General features: G+C 34.0%; 2 protein-coding genes across 3 annotated transcripts; one reads left to right on the top strand and one right to left on the bottom strand.

Moving 5' to 3' along the window:
* Positions 1-3655: 3655 nt before the first annotated feature.
* LOC141634086 (WUSCHEL-related homeobox 8-like) lies at positions 3656-8981 on the bottom strand. Of its 2 annotated transcripts, none has more exons than XM_074446391.1 (3): positions 8633-8981; positions 7265-7798; positions 3656-3948 (listed from the first exon to the last, which is right to left on the bottom strand). In XM_074446391.1, the coding sequence occupies exons 1-3, from the start codon at positions 8862-8864 to the stop codon at positions 3839-3841; spliced, it is 876 nt and encodes a 291-aa protein (XP_074302492.1). In that variant the 5' UTR covers positions 8865-8981; the 3' UTR covers positions 3656-3838. The 2 variants fall into 2 exon arrangements, with proteins under 2 accessions (XP_074302492.1, XP_074302491.1); XM_074446390.1 differs by having other exon boundaries at positions 3656-3996; positions 8633-8970.
* Positions 8982-21831: 12850 nt separating this feature from the next.
* On the top strand, positions 21832-24036 carry LOC141628694 (uncharacterized). Its single transcript, XM_074441800.1, has 8 exons — positions 21832-22192; positions 22309-22393; positions 22909-23014; positions 23097-23269; positions 23353-23464; positions 23562-23744; positions 23829-23879; positions 23959-24036. Exons 1-8 carry the CDS (start codon positions 21832-21834, stop codon positions 24034-24036), a joined length of 1149 nt encoding a protein of 382 aa, XP_074297901.1.
* Positions 24037-24242: the final 206 nt, after the last annotated feature.

Here is a 24242-nt window from a genome sequence, read left to right as displayed (position 1 = left end):
TAAAAAGGACGAGAGAATTTATTTAAGCTCTGATGAGGTGTGTAGTGATGACAGAGGTACAGGTGACGGTGACATACACTCTACTGTATTCCTCAACAGTATCAAATGTGCCGGACTCCCGAATCACCAATTGAGGTTGAAGGTCGGTGCTATGGTGATGCTTCTACGAAACATTGATCAATCACGTGGGTTGTGTAACGGTACGAGACTAATTGTGATTGATCTGGGGGCACGCGTGATAAGATGTACTGTCTTAACTGGTAGTCATAAAAGTGATAGAGTGCATATTGCTCGACTAACATTTACTCCATTGGACACCAGTAGATTTCTGGTACGTTTCAGTAGAAGGCAATTCCCCATCGTTGTTTGTTTTGCGATGACAATAATTAAGAGTCAAGGCCAGTCTTTATCTCAGGTCAGCATCTATCTTCCAAGACCAGTGTTTAGTCAGGGCCAACTTTATGTGGCACTTTCCAGGGTTACACGAAAAGAAGACTTGAAAATTCTAATTTGTGATTCAGATATGCGTACATCTACTACGACTACTAATGTAGTCTATCATGAAATTTTTCAATTTTTAGAATAATTTGCATATGTTAAAGTAGATTATTAAATTATTTTTCTTTATTCGGGTTGTAAAGTTTTTTATGTATGCAAATTGTATTTACAATAGTATATTACGTTATTTCCTCTTAAACCATTGCATTTGAACATGTATTTGAAACAAGTGTAAACATTAATCATGTAGATCACTGATTTAGAACTATTAGATAATTACAATAGAAATGCAAAAAAAAAAAAAACACCAAAAAACATTCATACCGACCTAAATACGTACCTGTGCAATTTTGCACGGGTTTAAAATTAGTATTACTTTTATTTCATAAGATTACATGTTGATAAGTATTTTCCGTTTTGGACTGATATCGATATTGCTCTATAATGTTGGTGTTAATTTGACATTTTCGAGTTTTCGAATTTGGATTGGATCACCTTAGTGTAATAGTGGTTATTAGAAACTCCAAGAGTGTAATTTTTATCATGTAATGTAATGAGCCATTAAAATTGAGCAAAAGTGAGGCCACTGCACGTGTAGGTGGTTAACATAGTCGAGGACGGTTATGGTTGATGGTGGTGATGTGATGGAGTTATGGTTGTAAATTTTAACGGTTGTTAAGTGAATTATTTCACAGAATCACGGATTTATCTTGACGACTTGGACAATAAATAGGTGGAAAAAATTGATATAAGTGGTGGAGATTGAGGTTGGAATATTTGTGGAAGGTATTTATCAGATAAAATTAGGTTTAGGGGTAGGTTACAAGTAGGTTAGATGCTAATCCCCTATCTATAAAAGTCAAAACATTTAGGGGGCGTTTGGTTGGGGGGAATAAGGAAAGGGAAAGAGAATAAAAATGGCTGATTCATTTTGTTGTTGTTTGTTTGACACAAAGAAAGGGTAATCCATACCCCCCCTTACCCCCAAAACCTTTCTCATCCTTACCCCTCCCCCCCTTGGGTAAGCCCATAACCCCATAATCCCTTCTTCCTCATACTCCCTATTTCCACCACTCCCACCAACACCCATCACACCCTCTCACACCGTCAACCACTTCCACCTACACCCTACACCCACCACACCGACACAACCACCACCAGGGACGCCGACACAACCACCACCAACGACGCCGCCTGTCCAAGCTACCCCATATTCTCAACCACTAAACACCACACCAACAACTTCAGTAACTCTCCCACCCCACCAACCACCACCAACACCTTCCTCGGCCACACCACTGCAACCGCCCGATGCCGGCCACACCAGATCTGGTGTTTTAAGGGGTGGGGGAGGGGTTTTCGAAGGGTTGTGGTGGATTTTTTAGAATGAATAAGGTGTTTGGGGTCGGGATTGTGGTGTTTGTTGAGGGCGTGAGGCGCGGTGATTAGGTTCGTCGTGGGGTACCGTGAGGAAGATCGTCGGCGCCGCTACTTGTGGTGGTGTCGGTGTAGATAATGGTGGCAGGTGGTGGGTAATGGTGGTGGAGGTGGTGGATGTTGACTTTTAATTCCCTTTTCCTCTAATTGTCAACCAAACACCCAAGTATAATATGGGTGATCCCTTTCATTTCCCTCTCATACCCTTTCTTGATTTCATTCTCTTACCCTTTCCCGTACCAAACGCCCCCTTAGAGTAATGCTATTGGCTCATGATTTTTAGGGAAACAAAAAACCTCTTTCATTCCCTACCCCACTTCTCAATAAGTCTTTTATTTCCAAACTATCAACCATGATAAAATTACTAAATTACCAAAATTACTAAATTAAAGAAAATTACAAATTACTAAATAAGTCTTTTATTTCCAAACTATCAACCATGATAAAATTACTTAATTACCAAAATTACTAAATTAAAGAAAATTACAAAAAGAAAAAAAGAAAAAAATTGTCAAATAATTAATTAGTTGGAAGGTTGAAAAGTAAAAAAATATTCATTATTTTTTTTTTTTGCTGATTTGGTAAAGATATACTTGCTCATTAAATAACTTATTTACAAATTATTAAATTTATACCACTCATTCATTAACGCTTAACGCGGTCTGGTTTGTAGATTAAATAGAATATCGGGGTTATTTTTTTAATGGAAAAACTAAATTATAAATGAATTTAAAAAAAAAATAGTCATGTTGTATATTATTATTATATAAGAATATAAGAATAATATCAATATTTATTTCCAAAAAAAAGAGATTGAAAAATTAAATATGGTAAATATGCTTATACAAGATTATCAATTGCAAATGTTTGATTGTTGTCTTCAAACGTCAAAAATCGTCTGCAAAGGGGACTCATAGTTAATTTTTTGAAATTCGTATAGTCTACACTCTACACTTCATGAACCTCTAATGGTGAGACTAACACTGATTCAGATTAAAGAGAAAGATCGGTGTTCAGGCGATGATGCATACTGGGTTTTTGTTTATATGGTGTGAGAATTAAATGGCGCTTTTAGGTGACAAAAAATAACACGATCAAGATCAAAGAGGGGACTAATAAGTGCGACTGAGTAGGAAGGAAGAGCGAGAGAGTATTAATTTAGGCGGCCGAGTGTTGTATATTGGTGAAGTGTAGGGTAATTTTCTTATTTATAATACAGTAGGTCTCATGAGATAGCGTCTCCCACTAAATTAGTGAGAGGCATAATAGGGAAAAAAGAAATTCAATAACTTCCTAACCCAATCACGTGAGAGTTTCTCAATAACGCTATTAATAATTATTAATTAGTCTCGCTTAAAATTGTCTTAATTTAACACTTTTCATAGCCTCTTTTTGTTTCCACCTCTATTTTATTTCGTATGTGAAATTCTTTTCGTTTCCACCTTTATTTTAATCGTATGTAAAAACCGTCTCAAGTTCAGACGATCTTAAATAAAAAATAACAACAATTATTAGGGAATTGTGTATATCCGCTCATGTTCAAAAAATTGTACTCCGTATATCAGTTCAAAGTATATACTATTGAATTTTATTTTATTATATATGTATATACCCGTGCTGCCGTGTATTTTGTGCACGGGTGTAAAACTAGTGTTTAAATGGTGATGTAAAATTTGAATGGACCCATAACTTGGCCATGGAAACCGGAAAAATAAGGGTGTTTTGAGCTTGTAAAGTTTGTATTGAAAAAGCACAACTATTCCACTTGAAATTATACATGTTTTTAAAGTAAGCTCTCATGTGATAACCTATATTATTAGTTGGACACCTACGCAATATCATAGGTTTTTGGACAAGCTGGTTAATAAATGAGGAGGTAAGCTGTTGTAAGATTCGAAATGCATCATCTGTCTGATACTGTATTTTCGAATTCTGGTTCTTCCCTATATATTCGCGGCTCTCCAACATGCATTATCTGTGCACATTCTGAATCGAAGGAATTTCCATAATGTCCTGGAATAATCAGAACACAGAGCATACCTAGCATCATTCAAAGGCGAGCTGATCCCACAAATACAGAGGCAATTAAGTCACTATGCAGCAATTAAAGCATGGCTTGTTATGAGAAATGAAGCAGGAAAACACGATATCAATAAACAAGGCGCAATCGCATTGCAGAAATGGTAGCCTGGAAGCATAATGACCTGGCAAAACCCGACCCGACTCGAGAAAACCGATCCGACTCGCCCGATATCGGACCCGTTTGTTACCCGATAATATTAAAAAACCATGATACCCGAATTCGACCCACTCCGGCCCAACATAACCCGATACCTAGTCATATCCGATAACCGGCATAATCCGAATCTGATAACACCCGAGTCGATTAAAACCCGACAAGAAAAACACCCGACCCGAATGAGTATTAAATAACCAATAATTAACTAAATGTCACTGAACACATATAACTCCTCCACTATGAACGTGTGTGTGATGATTGAAATGGTCACGATCCATGATGACATGAATGCACGATGCACGTGTTCTAATAGTTTAGTATTTATTTAATTTGTCGGGTTAGGTCGATCGATATTGGGTCTAGTTATTTTATCGTATTATTCAAATAAGTTTAGTTTTTGACCATTATTTAGTTTATTTACTTTTTTATTAAGTAAAATGTATCAAGGTATGTTGAATCATTTTCATTTAAATACATATTAAGCTTACAATTGTCGGGTTATTAATCTTATCGAGCCGGGTTTAGCTCATTAACCATGGTCATTAATTATCGGATTATCGGATGTTAGATTAGGTTAATTTTTCGTGCAATTTGTAGGTGAGTTAAGTTGAATTATTGAACTTTATATAACTGAAATGAACTGAAATTTATTAAATTTAAGTTAATATAAATCAAATTAGTTGAACTGAACGGAACTTATGGCTAACTTATAAGAGTTTAACTGAATCTTGTTTTTTTTCAACTAAAAAGAGATGAAGTGAACTTAATGGAGCTGAACTGAACTTAATGGAGTTGAAAATGAACTAAATTGAAGTAAGACCTTGTTCTTTTTTACTTAATTTCAACTCATTTCAGTTCTGTTCAGCTTTATTCAGTTCTGTTCTATTCATTTCAGCTTCATTCAGTTCAGTTCAACTCATCTCTTCACAAATAATTAACTGTTACTCCCTCCATACCAGACCAATGGTAACATTGACCGTTTTGTCACTATTCATGGTCGTAGGGAATCTTCGTTATTATTCTTAATCTATAAGACAAAATACAGTCGTGTGAGATCTTGTTTGATTTATCGTCATGAATGCTATAAGAATAACAAATTTTTATAATTTTTAATAATGCGTAACAAAAGATATTTACGTTACAAAACGTATCTTGACAAGTGTGAAAAAGTCAATGTTACCATTGGTATGGTATGGAGGAGTACTTGATTCGATCGCTCTATCAAGTCAAGATTGGCCACTTATTTAGTTCGATTCGAGTTCAAGAGAAAAGTTAATCAATCGAATGAAATGAACTCAATGAATAGACTCGAATCGAACTAAAATGAAATTTGAAATTAAGTAAGAATGAACAAGGTCTTAATTTATGAAGAGAAGAACTGAACTGAATGAAACAGAACTGAATAGAGTTGAAGTGAACTGAATTGAGCTTAGTAGATTAACTTTCGTGAACCGAACATATATAAGATGAACTAAACTTATAGAAGGTTAACTTTTCTGAATTGAACTTGCAGGAGCTGAACTTATAGAAAAATGGGTATGAATTGAACTGAACTTACTACCTACAGGAGCTTAACTTTTCTGAACTGAACTTATGAGAGTTCAATTGAATTTATAGGAGCTTAACTTTTCTAAACTGGACTTATAAGAGCTAAATTCAATTTAAAAAGAGTGACTTAAATAAAAGAAAATGGCCTAAATGGTAAAAAAATTGAAGGTATTTAAGAGTCGGTGCCAAAAAGTGTAACGTGAATAGTTAACTCGTATTGTTGTTGGTTTTAAAAGTTAAATGACGAATTGTGGACATCCTAACCCGATATGAATCGGTAAAGATTACTCTTGACTATATATAGCCGACAAAATTAAGTTTGAGCCGATATGAACTCTTACATGACATGAACCGGTAGAGATTACTTTCTAACCGACATAAACCGATGAATAATAATTTTGACCCGAAATGAGTTTTTACATGACATGTTAGCATAATTAATCCAGTCTGTAATAACCGAAACCCGACCAAGAGTTACCCATTCTAACCCGATATCCGAACTATGTCATGACACGAAATCGCCCGACCGAACCCTGTTCGACCCATGAGTGCACATGAGCCGAAAATATCCGAAAATATGTTAACCCGAACCCGAAATAAACCGATTCGAATCCGACTCGACCCATCCGATTGCCACTGATATACACCATACAATCATTCAATTCCAATAAATACAAACTGTAAACATGCAAAGATACACCACTTTCCAGCCAGTGGGGGACTAATAAACCTTAACACAGATGTTGATGCGTGAGAAAAAGGGGTAGCTAAGTGAGGGTGGCTCATTACACCAATGCTTAGTTATAATACCTTGGATCCTGTGTGTTTAGTCTCCAAGATATGTCAGCTTATTAGATGAATACGGCTAGGTTGTCTATACACTACACACAGAAATATACCAAGATGGGAAACTTGGATGTCTTGGGTGTTTCTAAGAAAAAGATCATTGACATCACAATCTTAGAAAATTCTACAACATATATAGAAATCTCTAAATCTTCCAATTCCTTTTTCCCCTTTTGCCATCAAGAAGTGTTTCTAGTGATTTATGAGCATTACCATGTTGTTAGCAGTGTATGTAACAGTTGCATTTAGCACCCAAAAGCCAAATAAGACTGCTGAATACAAAGTGAAAAGAAAAAATACAAATTTTGCTGAAAATCTCCATCGCGAGAATGCAACTGTGGTAATTTACAAGTTTAAATGCAGGCTGTTTCCCTTCCCCTCATGTTTATATACTCTCTCTCTCAAGGATGAGTCATTCGATGCAATTATCATGGTAGGTTTCATCTTGGGTCCTAAATCAGCCTCTTTGTGTTAACAACACGTGTCAGGCTGCATACATGCCACCCCTAACCCCGTCATTTGTGAGAGATATTGAGGCACTGGGGTTTGTTGCTGTTGCGGATAGCTATCTTACAACATTCATTGTCCTTTTGTGCAAGGAGAGAAAGTGTTTATGTAAGGCAGAAGGTAGGTGGAGGAAATGTGACATTGCAGATATAACTATAAAACCAAGATGAAACTAATGTAAATCCATACTTGGGTTCTGCAAGATACTTTCATAGAAGGCCAGTTGGCTGAGACTCTGCGGAGATCTAGAACTACCAGCTGATGCAAAAACAGGCTCCATTTTGCTAGACAGTGGGTCAACTGAGTGCATCCCGGAACTTATCTCCTGGTTTTGATAGCATAGATCTTCACTACTTGGAGCTAAGTTGTTCTCAGATCCGAAAGTTTCGGGCTTTGTCTTCTTGTCTTTGGGCGATTCTACATCAGTCTCAACTTCGGATTCACCATTATTGTTCTGTGCAGTGTTTAACTGCTTTCTTTTCGACCTGGCACGCCTATTTTGGAACCAATTATAGACATTTGTTTCCGAGATTTGACCATGCTGAGACAATTCACCAGTTATTTCTTTGATCTTTTGTTTGCTTGGAGTTCCAGTGCCTTGGTCAAAGATGCACTCCAAGATCTGAAGTTGCACAGGTGTTGGGGTCCACCTTTGTCGGGCAGATATTTTGTGACCAACAGCCGTCACCAGAGGATCACAATACAAATTTCCCAACCGCACTCCTGTCGAATGTGAGCAAATGATAAGAATGTAAGGAGACACACACCATCTATGACGATGATTTAAAATTAATAGCTGAAACTACAACCACTATCAAGTGTAAACCCTTGTCAAAGCAAGGTATAGGGAATTCACTCAAGTGGTAAACATCTGCGCAAAAATACAGGGTACTGTTTTTGAAACATTGGTAGTCATTTTGACAATTACAGCCATGTATAATAGAGTTTTAGTGACAATTAATTTCCAAATTTCTACTCGCCTCAAATTTTTCTAAATATATGACAATTACGCCTTCCACCCAATACTTCTTAACAATGAGTACTCAAATTGTTGTTGACGATGTGTACCGACACCAAATCAATCACCCATATAATTAAATGACTAAATACGTACAGAGTATTAAAAATTCATAATTCTAAACACACACAAAAACAAATGATCCGCAACAACGCCAACATTAACGGAGTAACACATATCGTGGGGTAAGAGACACTAGGATATTCGCAATCCAAACTACTGAATTGCGGGAAAAACACGACCCTAAAAATTAAGCAATCTGTAATTTAACAACTGAACTCTGTTGAAAACACAAATTATAAAATAAGACGGTCTCTTCTTAATTAGGTAAACACTCATCTATTAGGATCTAGTAAAAAAATAGTGGCTCATAAAAAAAGGGTTTTACTGCACAAAACCCTAGTATACAAGTGAAGCAAAATCCTGAAACCGACGAAATAAGTTGACACAAAAAAAATGTGAAAAGTACAACAACAACGAGAAAGAAACCACAATTAATTAATAAAGACATTAGAACATCAAAATTGAGACATAATTACCAGCAAGATCTTGTTGAGAAGTGATGGATTTATGCATTTCAACAAGTTGTTCACAAATGGTGGCATAAACAGCAATTTGTGTCCTTAATATTTCCAATTGTTCATCTGTCATTACTTTCACATATAATACTTCATTCAACCCATTATTATTAATAGTATTTTCCATGGTGATTCCTCCATTTTCGTTCTCCGGCGGCAGGACGGTTGGGATTATTTGTTGATGATCATCCATGGGTTTGGGTTTGGGTTTGGGTTTGGGTTTGGGTTTGAGCAATAATTCATACGATAACGCTACACACGTATGAAATGGATGTGAAAAGTGGAAATCTCCTTTTGACTTGAGCGAGTGTGTGTGAGGGATTTACGGGGGAATTTAAGGATGGTCTATGCAATTCTTGTATCCTACGCATGCACCCATGTGTAGGATACTCCCCTGCAACTCCCCACCCATCCTCAACTTCCTATTTTTTATTTTATTTTTTATTTTTTCTAGAAACAAAAACTTAACTACCACTATTAATGAGCAGTTACCACTATCACACTAGTTTAAAATCCGTGCAAAAAATACACGGGTCATAATACCAACTAGATTTTGTGCCCGTGCGTTGCACGGGTTTCAAATTTGTCCTTTCTCTAATGGTTTAGATCTTTTAATATCATTTTGAATGATACGTAAAAGTTGTATTTCAATTACTCAAATAAGGTAAATTTATCTTATTAATTTTATATAAGATTAAGAAGTACGTTTATGTAAGGACTCTAGGAATAGGAATTACAATTTGTAAGGTAAATTTATCTTATTAATTTTGTGAACTATTATCATTCATTTCTTCGTGGCGGTATTATCATTATTATCACAAATTCTCATTATAGACGGACACTATCCGTCTATACGTATAGACGGATACCATTTCCCCTCACAAAATACTCATTTGCCATAAAGTGGGAAGCACATGGGGGTGTCCCACTTTGTCCCCCCTACCCATTTTATAAGAGTGCCTTTACCCGTCTGTCATTCGCCCACCCGTCTATACCAAGACCTATTGCATTATTATTATGGTAACTATTATTTGTAGATAACAAATGACCAAATCAAGGATGAAGCTAGCCTATGCTCTTCGCCTCTTCGTACCATGTACGTGTGCATGAGGAGAAGGATCAACTTGATTGTTGAGAGTCACACATATTATAGAATTCTACTCTATCTATCTATCTATTATTATTATTATTATTATTATTATTATTATTATTATTTTTTTTTTTATTATAAAATGCGCGTGACTTTCATTATAATTATTATTATTATTATTATTATTATTATTATTTTACCCCTCATTCCAGTTATTTCTTTACCTATTTTATTTTAGGCCGTCGTAGTCAATTATTAACCTTTCTATTTTAAGAAGTTCTTTGATGGGTAATTTCTTTATTTCTATTTCCTTTTGTTTTGGGGTGCAACTGTGCAAGATAGAGTTGCTATTTCACATTTTAGTATATATGAGACGTTCTTTCGGAAAATTATTTTTGTTTTTAATGGGACCAAAGGTCTACCGCTAAGCGTGGATAAATGCTAAATTTTGTTTCTGATAACAGGAAACGGTCAACTTGTACATACATGGCACAAGAAATTTGATAATTATGGATCTCCGAGGAGAGAGCTCTAAATTGGAATTGTTGGCAACCACAACATCAAGAAGACTGTCATCTGCATCTTCTGTGTTTCACTCAGCAAATCCATCGCCATTCCTTTCACCAGATTCGCCAAAGTCCCTTTTTTCGGAGTCCAATTGCCTGGAAAACCGGCTCAAAGATGCCACTGTTTGCATTAGTACAATTCCGGATCCCGATCAAGAGATGAACCTTAGATTGGTTCGTTCAGAATTCCATCATCCCAACCGCAATCGATCCGCAAATTCTCGAACGTTTATCATCCTCATCTGGATTGTCCAATGATACTTTCACAAATAGCCATACCCGATGGATTGATTATTCAAGGCGTAGAGAAAGGAAAAAGAAAGTTGTGAGACATTATGGGGTGACATTCCCTTCAAATGCGCCTCACTTTCAACAAGTTCTGTATAAAGAGAACAAAACAGAAAAATATCGACTACGCTGCTACATTGCACGCCGTTGTAAAGCGTTATTCTTGTTATAGTTGTCGATGTGATTGGAATTTTATATGTAACCTTCTAACCCATAGGTGTCCGGTTTGATTTTTCATGTATCCCTAGTGTAGGGCACACTACCTCCCCCTCCACTTGGAGATTAACCTGTAAAATACTACGAAAAGAGAGAGCAATCTTTTTCCCGCTTTTCTACAGGTGAGATGGATAGGTCCTGTTTGAGTAGGATTCCATCCCAATAATTGCCAAGATTATTCAAATCACCAAGCGCATTCGCCACAGACGCTAAAATCGGTTCCGTTACAAACGCCATAGCATTCTTGGTCTCATCCAACCCCTGCACCACGTGTATCACTCCTGGATGCCGCATCCTCACCAACCTCGCCGCGTCACCACGTAACACATCAAAAAACGCATCCTCCGCCGCCTTCGACATTCCCGCACGCGCACGCGCCTCCGATAACGCTCGCTTGTCGAGTAACGGCACACATACGGCGCGATCGTCCCGACGCAGTGCCACGTGGCTTGGCGGCGAACAATTTCCATGCTAAAGCCGGTCAGCCAGAGCCGATCTGGTCAGCGGATCGTAGTCGGTTAGCGCTTTCGGCCGGTCACTTCCGAACCGTTGTTTGGACTGTTTTTCGATCCTGCAGCGGTTTTGGCGAAGGCTTGTGTTAGGGTTTTCATGTTTTGATGATGGTATATATAAGTTTATGATTTTCCACTGGTAAATCACTTATAAAACTCTATTAGATAGAATTTGCATAAATATTAGATAGAATTTGCACAAATATTGGTATAACTAACTATACATAAATATTGGGATAATTAAAAATTAATTAGGTAGTTTTATAAAGTTGGAGTCTCTAGAATTGCCTGAAAAAAGCCTCTTTTATATATATATATTGATTGATATTATTATATAAAGAAGCATATAAATGAGTGTGATTAAATTTGCAATGCGGTGACAATAAAAAGAGTCCACTAATCTTAAATAGTTTTAAACCCATGCAAAAAAATGCACGGGGTATAATAACATGCGCTATCATTTGATACAGGAGTATATAAATCAACGTGATTAAATGTTCAATGTTGTTACAATATAAAAAGACTACAATTGAAAAAACAAAATATAATTTAAGTTACTAATCACTACCACTTATTCCATACAAATTATGTTAGAAAGCGTACGATTATTGAGATCGAATAATGGAAGACAATTGTCTGTACATGTAGTTAAAACTATACCGTATTATAAACGTCTAATTTTAATAATTTAAAACATATATTTCAAAATATAATACACACACATTTAAGCATCAATGTCATGTGTGGTGAAATTTTAGTACTAATATATATTAGACGAACGAAATAACAAACAGATATGGGATTATATAATCAAAATATATCGTCATAATATGAATTAGGTTACATAACTTGCATTATCGAATTTTTATCAATAATCAATATATGGGCCATTGGGTCGAGCAAACATTAGTTTCATAATTCGAAAAGACAAAATATGCAAGCACCCACCCATAAGATAACACAATTAACAACATTACCCATTTTCCCATATAAATAAGCCATCAACAAACCCTACCCCTCCATTTTATAACACCTCTCATCTGACCTCCCTCATTCCCTCCCTTCTCATCACTCTTTTGCATATCTTATATTAGTTTTCTAGTTGACAACAATACCGCCGCCGCATCTCCTCGTCTTATTTAATTAATAATGAACTCGAATCATCTTCTCCTCTCTTTTATAATCTCGTCTAACCTCGCCCTTTCTCATCTCATCCTCTTATCAGCGTTTAACTCACCCTAAATCTTCAATCTTCATCACCATCCCAAGCAAGATTTCTGCCTCTCACAATTCTAGCTTAGTTTCTAGCACCAAAAAAAAAAAAAAACAATTCTAGCTTAGTTTCTTAGTTAGATCCCCATTAAAGATGACACAATTGATTGATAGCTTTTTAGAGGTCTGATTTCTTTCATATTTTACTCGCATGCATCATAATTATCACCATTCGTGTTTAGTTATTTTTAACTTGTTAAATTATTTTTACATTTCTTAAATTACTTTTCTCGTTTTTATTCGTTTAGTTCGATTCTTTTTAATTTTCTATAAATTTTTAAGTAAATATCATTTACCTGATGATTATTGTTTTTTTTAAAGTTGATCTTTTTAAAAAATTATTAGTGAGTTATTATTTAATACGGAGTATCATAGATCTACTTAATTTTAAATTATTATATTTTTTTATTATGTTTCTAATAGTAATTTCATAGATCTGATGATTTTTAAATTTCTATAAAATTATTTCCTAATTTAAAATTTGGTGATTTTTTTAAATATATATCGATGAGTTTTGTGGATTTTTATTAATTACTAACTATGATTAAGGACGTTCATTAATCCGATGAGTTTTGTGGATTTTTATTAATTATTAAATATTGTTGTATTAAAATGTTGTAAATGCATGATTTTTGTTATCAATTTTTGTATAAAACTAAATATTTATATATTAAGATGTGTATTTTCGTGTCATCCTTTTTGGAAGGGATACCTTACAGGAAGAAGGTGAGGAAGAAGCTTAATTCTGAAATACAGAACTTTGAGTAATTTGTAATTTGAAGCTTTGAATTGATTATTTTGTAACGTTTTGTAATTTTTGAATGTGCATAATGTATTAGGAATTTGTAATTTTTTGGATGTCCATATTGTATTATTCCCTCCACATTTCTATGTTCTTCCCATTTCATTAAAATACATACTACTCACATATAATAGAAAAATGAGAAGAACACAAAAATGTAAGATTTTGTGTAAATCACTAATTAAATAGGAACAATAGTTGCGATGTTAGATATCATATATTATAATCACATATCATATAATATCACCATATAATATCAAACAATATAAAGTTCAACTAAAAGAACATCTAAAATTAAGAATCGACATTTGAAGAATTAAGGAGACATTTAAAGAATTAAGGAGAGGAGAGGAGAGAGGGTAATTAATTGGTGTATAAAATGTGGGGGGACCCATATGCTTCTAATTTTCTGAATCTCATCAACCAATAGAAAGCCAAGAAAGAACTTGGCTTTTATACTATGTAGATTCGGTTTAAGTGTTATATAGTGTTACACTAATTTTCTTGCTCGTGCGTTGCACGGATATTAAAATAATGTGTGATAAATTTCACAATAAAATGTAATATAGACATATAGTACATCGTTCATGTCTAAGATTTTATGTATGCCGCATGACCAACAAATAATTCCCGTTAACATAATATTGACATAAGAATAAAAGAGTGTTTGATTAATAAAATATTTTTTTAGGAAAATAAAACCAATATGAAGTTTATATATATGATACTTGGAAATATAGTTTTAGAATTTGTTCATTAATACCTTTTTGTTTTTCAATTGGTCAAGGAAAACAATAATATCTACTCTGCATAATCAACTCAATGATGCAACAAATCTCCTTCTTTCGAATAACAACCATAATTTAATCATTGCCGGATCAAATTGTAATTATGTAAAAACATTTAGAGGTAGTTAGAATGTCGTATCTCCCGGTCAAACTATAGAAGTACGTTTGAAGGTGAACCAAATTCCAACACAATGCTACATGGCTAGGGCTGCTTATGAACACCCCCCCCCCCCTATAGTAATAGTCTTGGCCCCCATCTTCTCGTTTGAAACGAAATCTTTCACGCAAACCTCTATTTTTCTTCCCTATTCACACACATGATCTAAAACAATCTCATCCCTTGAAAGATCGATCCTTGTATCCGAAACTTATCTCAAATTTATCCAACCAAGTGAAAAACTAAACCCGTACTTCTAGAAAAATCCACCATCCAATGTAAACTAACCCTTGCTCTCGACAATGTTGTTTTTTTAAGAAAATAAAATCAATATGAAGTTTATATATATGATACTTGGGACTGAGAGAGTTTAAATTTTGTTCATTAATACCCGTTTATTTTTCAATTGGTCAAGGAAAACAAAAATCATTGTTGGGTCAAATGGTAGTTACGTAAAAACATTTACAGGTAGTTAAATATCATATCTCCCGGTCAAACTATAGACGTACCTTTGAATGTGAACCAAATTCCAACGCAATAGTACATGGCTGGGGCTACTTATGACACCCCCCCATATAACAATAGTCTTGCCCCCCCACCCCCCCCCCCCACCATCTTCTCATTTGAAACAAAATTCTTCACGCAGACCACTATTTTCTTGCCTATTCACACACATGATCTAAAACAATCTCATTCCTTGAAAGATCGATCATTGTCTTCGAAACTTCTCTCAAATTTATCGAACCAAGTGAAAAACTAAACCCCTACTTCTAAAAAAATCTACAATCCAATGGAAACTAATCCTTGCTCTCGACAATGTTGTTAGAATTAAGATTTTAATTTAATTTGGATTGATGGGGTCAAGATTAAGTTTATTAGTATGATCTTTTGAGGTTTCATGTTATTATTCATGTTACCTATATGTTTTAATGCAAGCAATATTTTGCCGATAAATAACCTTATTTATTATCACTATCCTCGTTAAACTCATCACCCTTCCACAAATACACCCTCCCTTCACCCTACTAATTTACCCGCAAAATAAAACATTAGCCACTGTTATTAGTTCTTACTACTTGAAACAACCTACAATCCACTACCACTATCACTACCTTTCTGCTACGTTTTACATCTAAGAAGTCATAAATCACATTCACCTCCATGAAACGCCAATCTTTACTCCAGATGATATATATTGTTCCTCATCTCCCTTATTGAAGACAATTTATTTCTTCTTCAACAAAGAAAAGTTTAAGAAGCAATATTCCCTCTTATCTCTCTCCATTTCCCTTCCTAGTCTTTTTCTCATCCCCTACCCTACCTCCATTCCAAATACCCAAACAAAGTGTTTGGGTACTATGTTTGTAAACTGAATAAGTATGAATGTAGATACCTCATTTCTGCATCTCCCGCAAACCACCCGGTGATGATTGGGCCGCATGTTTGATACGCTGAACGATTGGTGACAGTTCGTAAGATTATCGTCAAGTGATTGCTCAAATATTAAATGTCTACCTCTTAGTTGTCATCTACGTACCGATACGGTCGTTTTGGCAGTAATTAGAGTACATTCGGAGTCCGGGTCAAAAACCGTCTCCATTTTTCGATAACCGTTAAATCCCGAGTCGAATGTTCGGAATGTTAGGATATTTCTATTCCATACTTCACAAATTTTATCTTTTGGCAAATAATATCCCGTAATATTCATATAAGATATTAAGGAAATCGAATTATTTCCGTCCTACCATAACTCAAACGCGGAAATCTTTCTTCAGCAGGAGGAAACCTCCGGGAACACGCAGAAAGCGCTGCGCCTCTTCCAAGAGACGCAGTGGCTGCTGCGCCTCTTCCCAGGCCCTTTTCTGCATGTTTCACGTATCTTTTTTATATCTTTCCGAGATTCACTTCCAAAGAGTCTCCGAAACCCTAATTCCGTCGTGTGATTAGTATAAATAGGAGCCTTCGCTCCTCATATTTCTCACGCGAGTGTCCGCCCTTCTCTTCTCCCTTTGCATTCTAGACTTTGTTCTTACTTATTGGCGCCTACGTGCTTGAACTTTCGACCACGTAAGCTCGGATCTTTCCAAGTACCAGCCTCTCCGTTGCATGACCGACCAATTTGACCAACTACACTCAATCAACTTAATTAATCAATCGTTTTCCTCTTACGAGGGCACTCTCTTTGCATTCGCGTCGAGCATTCACTAATCGATATCTTAGTTCTTCTCGTTTCGTCAACATGTAAGTCTGAGGGTGTCAATTCCTCTTTTATTTATTGTATTTTAATTATCGTATCATCATTGTAAGGTTTACGTCGAAAATACCGTTAAAATCGATTTCTAAAACCCTTTGTTAAAACCTGTTTTTGCGGATTTCCAGTAGGTAACCGTCGAGAAAGGACGCAAAGAATCGCTGCGCCTCTTCGAAGGAGCGCAGTTCCTGCTGCGCCTCTTCGTGAGGCTGCCGCAGTTCCTGCTTCCTTTCTTCTTCGTTTGTCCTCTGTAATTCGTACTCAAGATCTTTCTTTTGCTTGTTCGTCTGTTAATTCTTTGTCTTAATGTCATAATAATTCACATGTATCATAATCATCGTCTTTAATATGTTTTAATTGTCATAAATCCGACTTAAATCCCAAGTAATCCATATTTGCGGGTTTTCGTCATTGAATTCAATTCCGGGTTGTAGAGATTCAATTTGTTCATATTGGGTTTCTGGAATTCGTCCTTGATATAGTTTAATCTGTCTTTTGTCGTGTTCATCGCATATTCGTCATTAATCCGTTGCATCTAATGTTAGTTAATTGATTTCAATAGAGGACTCATTAATATTTATCACTTTTATCATTGTTTCATCGTGTAATTAATCCGTTTGCATCCATCTCATTCATGTTCTACTGTTTTTATGACCTATTCATGTGTTAAATAACCTGTTAATCACTTTCATCCGAGTAAATATCGTCAATTGATCATTAAAATCACCAATCGACATTAACGGCTTGCAATTACGGCTTCACAGCCAGAACTGAGCCAAGGAACAGACGCAGCGTCTGCTGCGCCTATTCCAGAAGACGCAGCTCTGCTGCGCCTGTTCCTGGCTGAGTTCTGTCCCTGAACTCCGTTTCTGCCTTGACCTAGTTTGTTTAGACTACGTATTAACTAACTATTATCCGTAATATCACGCTAATTCCTGTTCGTAATTCCTTCTTTTATTCTTTTTCTCAAATTATCCGTTTTGAAGGTATTTTCGACATAAATCGCCTAATCCAATGTAATTATTGTAATTTTCATTATTTTAATTTATAATTATTGTATTTCTTTTATTGTTTGTATGTCTTCACATGTAAATCAACATTAAATCCTACTTCGACCCAATTGTGTGCTAATTACGTATCAACCGACTTAGTCTAATTCTCACATGCTAGGATTAAAACTTGGATGTTGCATTGCATGCATATAGCCGACGATACATCAAGTACGAATAACTTCCCTAATCATTAGTAGAGGCCGCTATCGAGGCGGGCGGGATTAGGTGTTCGATCAAAAGAGCTTCCTAATACGTACCCTCACCCCTTACTCCAGATATCTGTGAACACCCGTGTTCATTGGCATCCACGAGAGTCATTCTAGACATAGAATGCTAAGGGTAACGATTGCTTAGTGTTCATGTCTCTACTTTGTGTCTTGACATGACACGAGGTATTCGAACGGTTCCAATTTCCCATAAAAATTGGTGGCGACTCCATACAAAATGCAAACGCTTGTTTCGTTTCTCACCAAGCGCCCCCGTGGGCGGCCCGCTGTCCACAATTATATATATACACGAACTTTGCTATTTATTTCATTTTGCAAATATAAATCTTACTACCTCCATCTTATTTTTATTGTCCTTTTTTTCTTCAAATTTTATTATCTCATAATTATTATCCCCTTTCTAGATCTAGTAAGGAAAAACTTTAGTCAACCAACTCGTCGCAATCAATCTCATTTCCACTCGAAACAACCTTCAGCCCACCACTTAATCCCTTCGGTTCACACATAAAACGGTCTAAAATACAAAGCTTTTATCTCTCTCTTGAAAAGTCCATCTAACTAATAGAAAACTAACCGCTACTTTCTGAACTTCATCATTTTTACATCCCGTAAAGATTAAGTTGAACATGACAAAAAAAAAATGCAAAACTTAGGTTTTGTTTGATAACGACAGATTGAACATTTTTTTTAGCATTTTGAGAGTTTTTACACTATTTAAATAACAAATGTGCTATTTTGAGTGTTGATCATCGACATATTGGAATAGTAGATTGTGTTGTAATTTCCTGTTTTACATTATGATCTTTAATTAGTATATTATAAGAAAATAAAAAATGAGTTTTTTTATCTCTGAGAAAATTAAAGATCAAACTTTATCTTTATCATATTTATAATTAATATTCTTCACTTTAAATATATAAATTTAAGCAAATTCAAATAAGTTAGCTAAAAGTTATAAATCACAAATTGTACGAAGCAGTATAATCATTTTTTTTATTAATATGAAATAAATGTCATAAACTTCATGAGAATATTAATGCAGTAGAGAACTATAGAAGTTTTGGCAAGTACGTGACCCCCTTTTAGGTTTAAATTTTTTCATTTATTTTTATATTTTTGCCTAAAGGTGATTAAAGCATCGTATTATGCATGCCGAATATGTCTTACCCTTCCCCAATTCGTATCTCTCGCTAAATTATAGTGATGATGTGCTCAATTTACACACACAAAAAAAAATATAGCATCAATAATGATTAGTTTGCTCCATATAATTGAATACAACCGTTTTTTATGCATGTAAATTTGTCAGAAGAAAAATTAGAGAGGGACGGTCTTCGCTATGTTAGGGAAAGACTACTCTTACCCTTTTATGTGTTTTTCATGACTTTTTTTTAAAGTTGATCGTTGCTTGAATGGAATCTTAACCTTATACATATTTCTATAATAAGTGTATCTAATTTACCTTCAAGCCTCATTCAAATCTATTTTTATTACTCGTGGTACCATTTTTACTTTAAATTGTAAAACAATCGCACAATAAAGTTTTTCAAAACATTTACTCATTTGTCATAATATTATATATCGATTCGCAAATTAGCAGTAACTTTCTTTATCTTTTAATACTCCTTGAAAAATAGATATCAAACTTTGTACTTATCAATAATTTATGAATATCTTATTTAAATTTTGATTAATCTACTTTTATATAATGACAAATGAATGTAAATAATATAATAATAAATTATCAATAGAAGTTGATGTGTATTGTGAGGGAAGTAACTTTAAAATTAGTAGGAGAAATACATATGACATTTAAAAAATAAACTTCTTATTATGTATAATTAAATATGACATTAGCAATAACAGAAGACGTAGGGCATATTTCAGCATTCAATTTACTCTTTACATGAGTAAATTCCATGTAGTACGTATTATGCATGCACATTTGTCACAACCCAGTTCGGCCTAGGGCCTTTTAGCCTCACAATACCTCATTTTTTTTAATTGGACGTTGTTATAAAATTGGAAATTATAAATATATCAAATGTTTTTTTTCTTCTAATTTAATAAAAAGTGAACAAATACTAATGAATAATTTTTTAATATTAATAAATTGTATATAATTAATTTATTTCTTGTTTCTAATAATAAAATTGTAAAATAATTAGTTAATAAATTCTCATTTCTAATAGGAAATTCATATTCCTAATTATAATAGAAAATTTCTAATAATTATTATCTCCTAATTCTAATAGTATAATTAGGAAAAAAAGCCTTAATAAATTGTTAATTTATTTCCTATTTCGAATAATAAAATTGTATAATAATTAATTAATTCTCATTTCTATTAGGAAAATTATATTTCTAATTATAATAGAAAAATTGTAAATAATTAATTATCTCCTAATTCTAATTCTAATAGTATAATTAGAAAAAAAAAACCTCGTTTAGTTATATATATTGATTCACGATGTGACACTATGACAATGTTGTTTAATGAATATGTGTTTTATAGTGCGATATTCACAATCTACCTAGTATAAAAGCTAGGTTTTTCTTTGGATTTCTATTGGTTGCTTAAATTTAGCAGTGGTGGACCCCTACAAAATTTTGGGGAATTAATTACTCTCTCTCCACATTTGCTAATTTCCGTCTTTGAAAATAGTTGCTATTAATTCTGTGTAAATATTCTACCGACTAATAAAAAAATCTAATTCAAAATCTATTTACATAACAAAATTACAATAAATGTCTATGAGCTTGACAAAATATTAAAAATTACACATTACGTTGGCCCCTACCAAAATTTCATGAATTAATTACTCTCCCTACATTGAGCAATAGAGAAACTCAGATTCAGATATTTGGCGTAAATCCGTCAAATGATTCTGGCTGCTAATACAAAAACGATATTTAAAATCTAAAAAATAAATAAAATTACATTATTACAAATTTCAACAACTACATCAATAAAATCTAAAAATCATAAATTAAATTAGAGACAGATAAATACAAAATACAATCCGTTAGATTCATCAAACGTTGGACGACCTTTGCTTCCATTTTGTTTTGCTTTATATCAAGACGAGAAAAAAAAAAGACAATTAAATAAACATAGAAATATAAATTATAAAGCAAAAAAAAAACCAAATAATTAAAATAAAAATGAAAAAATATAAAAGATCTCTCAGATCGGTATGATACCACTCATCATCGAGATTTAATGAAAACTCGGTAACAATAACTAAATGCCGCCATACCACTTTTTGTGGGGTGGCATTTTAGTTAGCTGCCAATAGTAATCATACCTACCTCAACGCTAACAAACCTGAGTTCATTCACCCCCATTCATCATCGATATCGAACTTTTATAAAATCTCAGAATGTCCACTATAACACAATAAGAATCGGAATATTAATATTAATATAGTGTAGTTCATTGAAAATACATACACAATAATGATAATAATGGATAACATTAATTATTAATTAAATTGAAGTAAATTAAGTAATTAAATTAAAATTACAGATTATTAAATAAATAACTTCTCACACATCATACCACATTACTACTACTACATTCACAATCCACAATCTGCCATTATCAATTAACTCCCCCCACACTACCCAAAACCAATACTTAACTCTCTCCATATAATCATCAAACCTTTCCAGCCAACCTTTCCAGCCACTTATTTCCAAATAAACACATTAACAAAATACATCCAACAATGGAGCAACCTACCCAAAAAACGATTGATGAAATTCAAGAAGGAGACTTTAATGTATACATAAAAGCAAGGGTGATAAGGAAATGAAAGAAAGATGATTGGAACAATCAAGAAAAAGGGTATTTTCATAAAGTTGAATTCTTATTGGTTGATGAAGAGAAAAATGTTATTCAAGGATTAATCACTAAATCACTTATTAAGAAATGCGATGGAAGAATTAAGGAAATGGAAGAAAGATGATTGGAACAATCAAGGAAAAGGGTATTTTCATAAAGTTGAATTTTTATTGGTTGATGAAGGGAAAAATTTTATTCAAGGATTAATCACGAAATCACTTATTAAGAAATACGATGGAAGAATTCAGGAAGGGAAGACATACAAAATTGGAAGATTCCAAACAATTCGTAACCACGGATTCAACCTTGCAACAACACACAAGTGTCGGATCAGATTTGGTACATGGACAACTATTGATGAAATAGAGGGTGGCTTAATTCCAAAGCATGGTTTTAAGTTTGTCGGTTATGAAGATATCATTAGTAACAAACTAGAAGGAAGGCAACTAATAGGTATCATCATTAGCACCTTCATTTTTTAAATGTTGTTTAAACTCATATTGAATGCTTAGCACAATGAATTTAATATTTTATGTACAATTTACTAAATAAATTTTATATTATTATAGATGTCATAGCAGGAGTAGATGACTACAAAGCTATCTTTGTACATAACAACTACAAAAGAATGGCACTAGACTTGGGAAATCAAAAGTAAGACTAATATTATTTTCGATTCTCAACATAATTTCAAAGTTGATTTCAAAAAAATGTCACATTACTTATCAAAACAATCCTTATCAAATTGCATTGATACTCAATTATCATTTTGGTCGTGGGGGCCATACACTAAAGACGGTGAACATATAGCAACAAATCTTCGCTACAAGTCCGAGAAATCAGTTATTGTTTTACAATGCGTGGAAAGGGTAGTCACAAAAGGTAACGTCTAGGATACATGCCCAGTTCATTAAAATAAACACTATTTCCCAGATTTTCCAGATTACTTCAATTTAAATTCACACTAAATATTTGCTTATTTCTTTCGAATTATAGGAGGACATATTCGTCTATCAACTGTAGACGATGTGACCAAGATTTATGTTAATCCGGACATACCAGAGGCACACGATATTAGGACAAGGTGGGAACATAAAAAACAAAATTTTTTTTAAACATAAAAAAATACCGATACAAGCTTACTTCATCTAACACACCAAATAATGCAGATTAACAGCAAGGCCTGGTAGAAGCAAAGGAGTTGTTGAAAGCAAGAACAAGACAATATTGGATGATAGTTGCAAGACACTGCATGAAATCATGTGTACTGAATTGGTTAGCATATACGTGATACACAAACCTTATTAATCATTACTTTAGTTTTTGAATACTTGCTAAAATCAGATCAACAACACAGGCTGGCAAGTATGTGACAGTGGCATACTTAACTGAAATAGATGACACTTTTGGATGGTACCGTAATATATGCCAAAAGTGTACAAGCCCAGTTGGTAAGAGACATGGCAAATGGTACTGCTCAGACGAAAGTTGTATTGCACATGAAGAGGGTAGCGAAGATAGAGCCACAAGGTATATTTATTCTACGATATAATTATGTATACATAAATATCTTACGTAATAACAATATTTGATACATGCATATTTATGGTCAGATTTTTAATCAACGATGATAGTGGAGTGAAGGCAAACTTAATCATGTATGACAAACAAATCAAAAAGAAGGTTGCAAAGACTCCTTTGGAATGTTTAGACAAACTAAAACAGGTATGAGCACTAAATTACATTACACACTAATACTTTTTGTTACATATAATCTTAATCATAGCATAATAAGGTTCTCTAAACATTAAAATATACACAGCAAGGGGATGTGCTTGGAGTGCCACAAGAACTAACTTCAATGTTACAAAAGAAGTATGTACTCAAGTTAATAGTTGACAAAAGGTACAACTTGGAATTAAGTTCAAGGTGCTACACTATTGTGGATTACAGTGATGATTTGAGACATATAGAAGCATGGACTAAACAATACAAAATGATAGAGGTAATAAAGCAGTTTAAATTGTTTATTTAAATTTACCAAATATCAGAAATCGTTCAGCTAACAATTTTAACATTTTAAAAATAGGAAATGAGTGCTGCCACAAGTGAAACACCAGACTCAATGGGCTGTCTTTTGGTACTTAATTTATAATTTTTTGCATTCAGGAAATATAATCTACTTAAAAGTGCTTAAAATATTAACATGATATGTGCAGGAGAAAATTCAGTACGAGAATCAGATTTTCCTTAATAATTCCTTTATTTATGACTATCATTATTTAAAGTATATGTAACAAATGCACACAGAAAAGGGTCATCACAAGTGAAATTATGCGTGTATTTTATATAAGGTTTTTACCTCATTTTTACACGCATTTATGTACTATTTATGTGGCAATTAGCTACAAATACCCCCGAATATTCTACTTTGGTTCGTTTTGTGTAAATTGCAGGAATAAACCAAATAGGAGATAAATCGAGCCTAAACTCATCCCATTTG

Source organism: Silene latifolia, chromosome Y (assembly GCF_048544455.1).
Source record: "Silene latifolia isolate original U9 population chromosome Y, ASM4854445v1, whole genome shotgun sequence".
NCBI lineage: Eukaryota > Viridiplantae > Streptophyta > Magnoliopsida > Caryophyllales > Caryophyllaceae > Silene > Silene latifolia.
The sequence above is the reverse complement of the archived record's forward strand: the minus strand, read 5'-3'. Positions and strand labels throughout refer to the sequence as shown.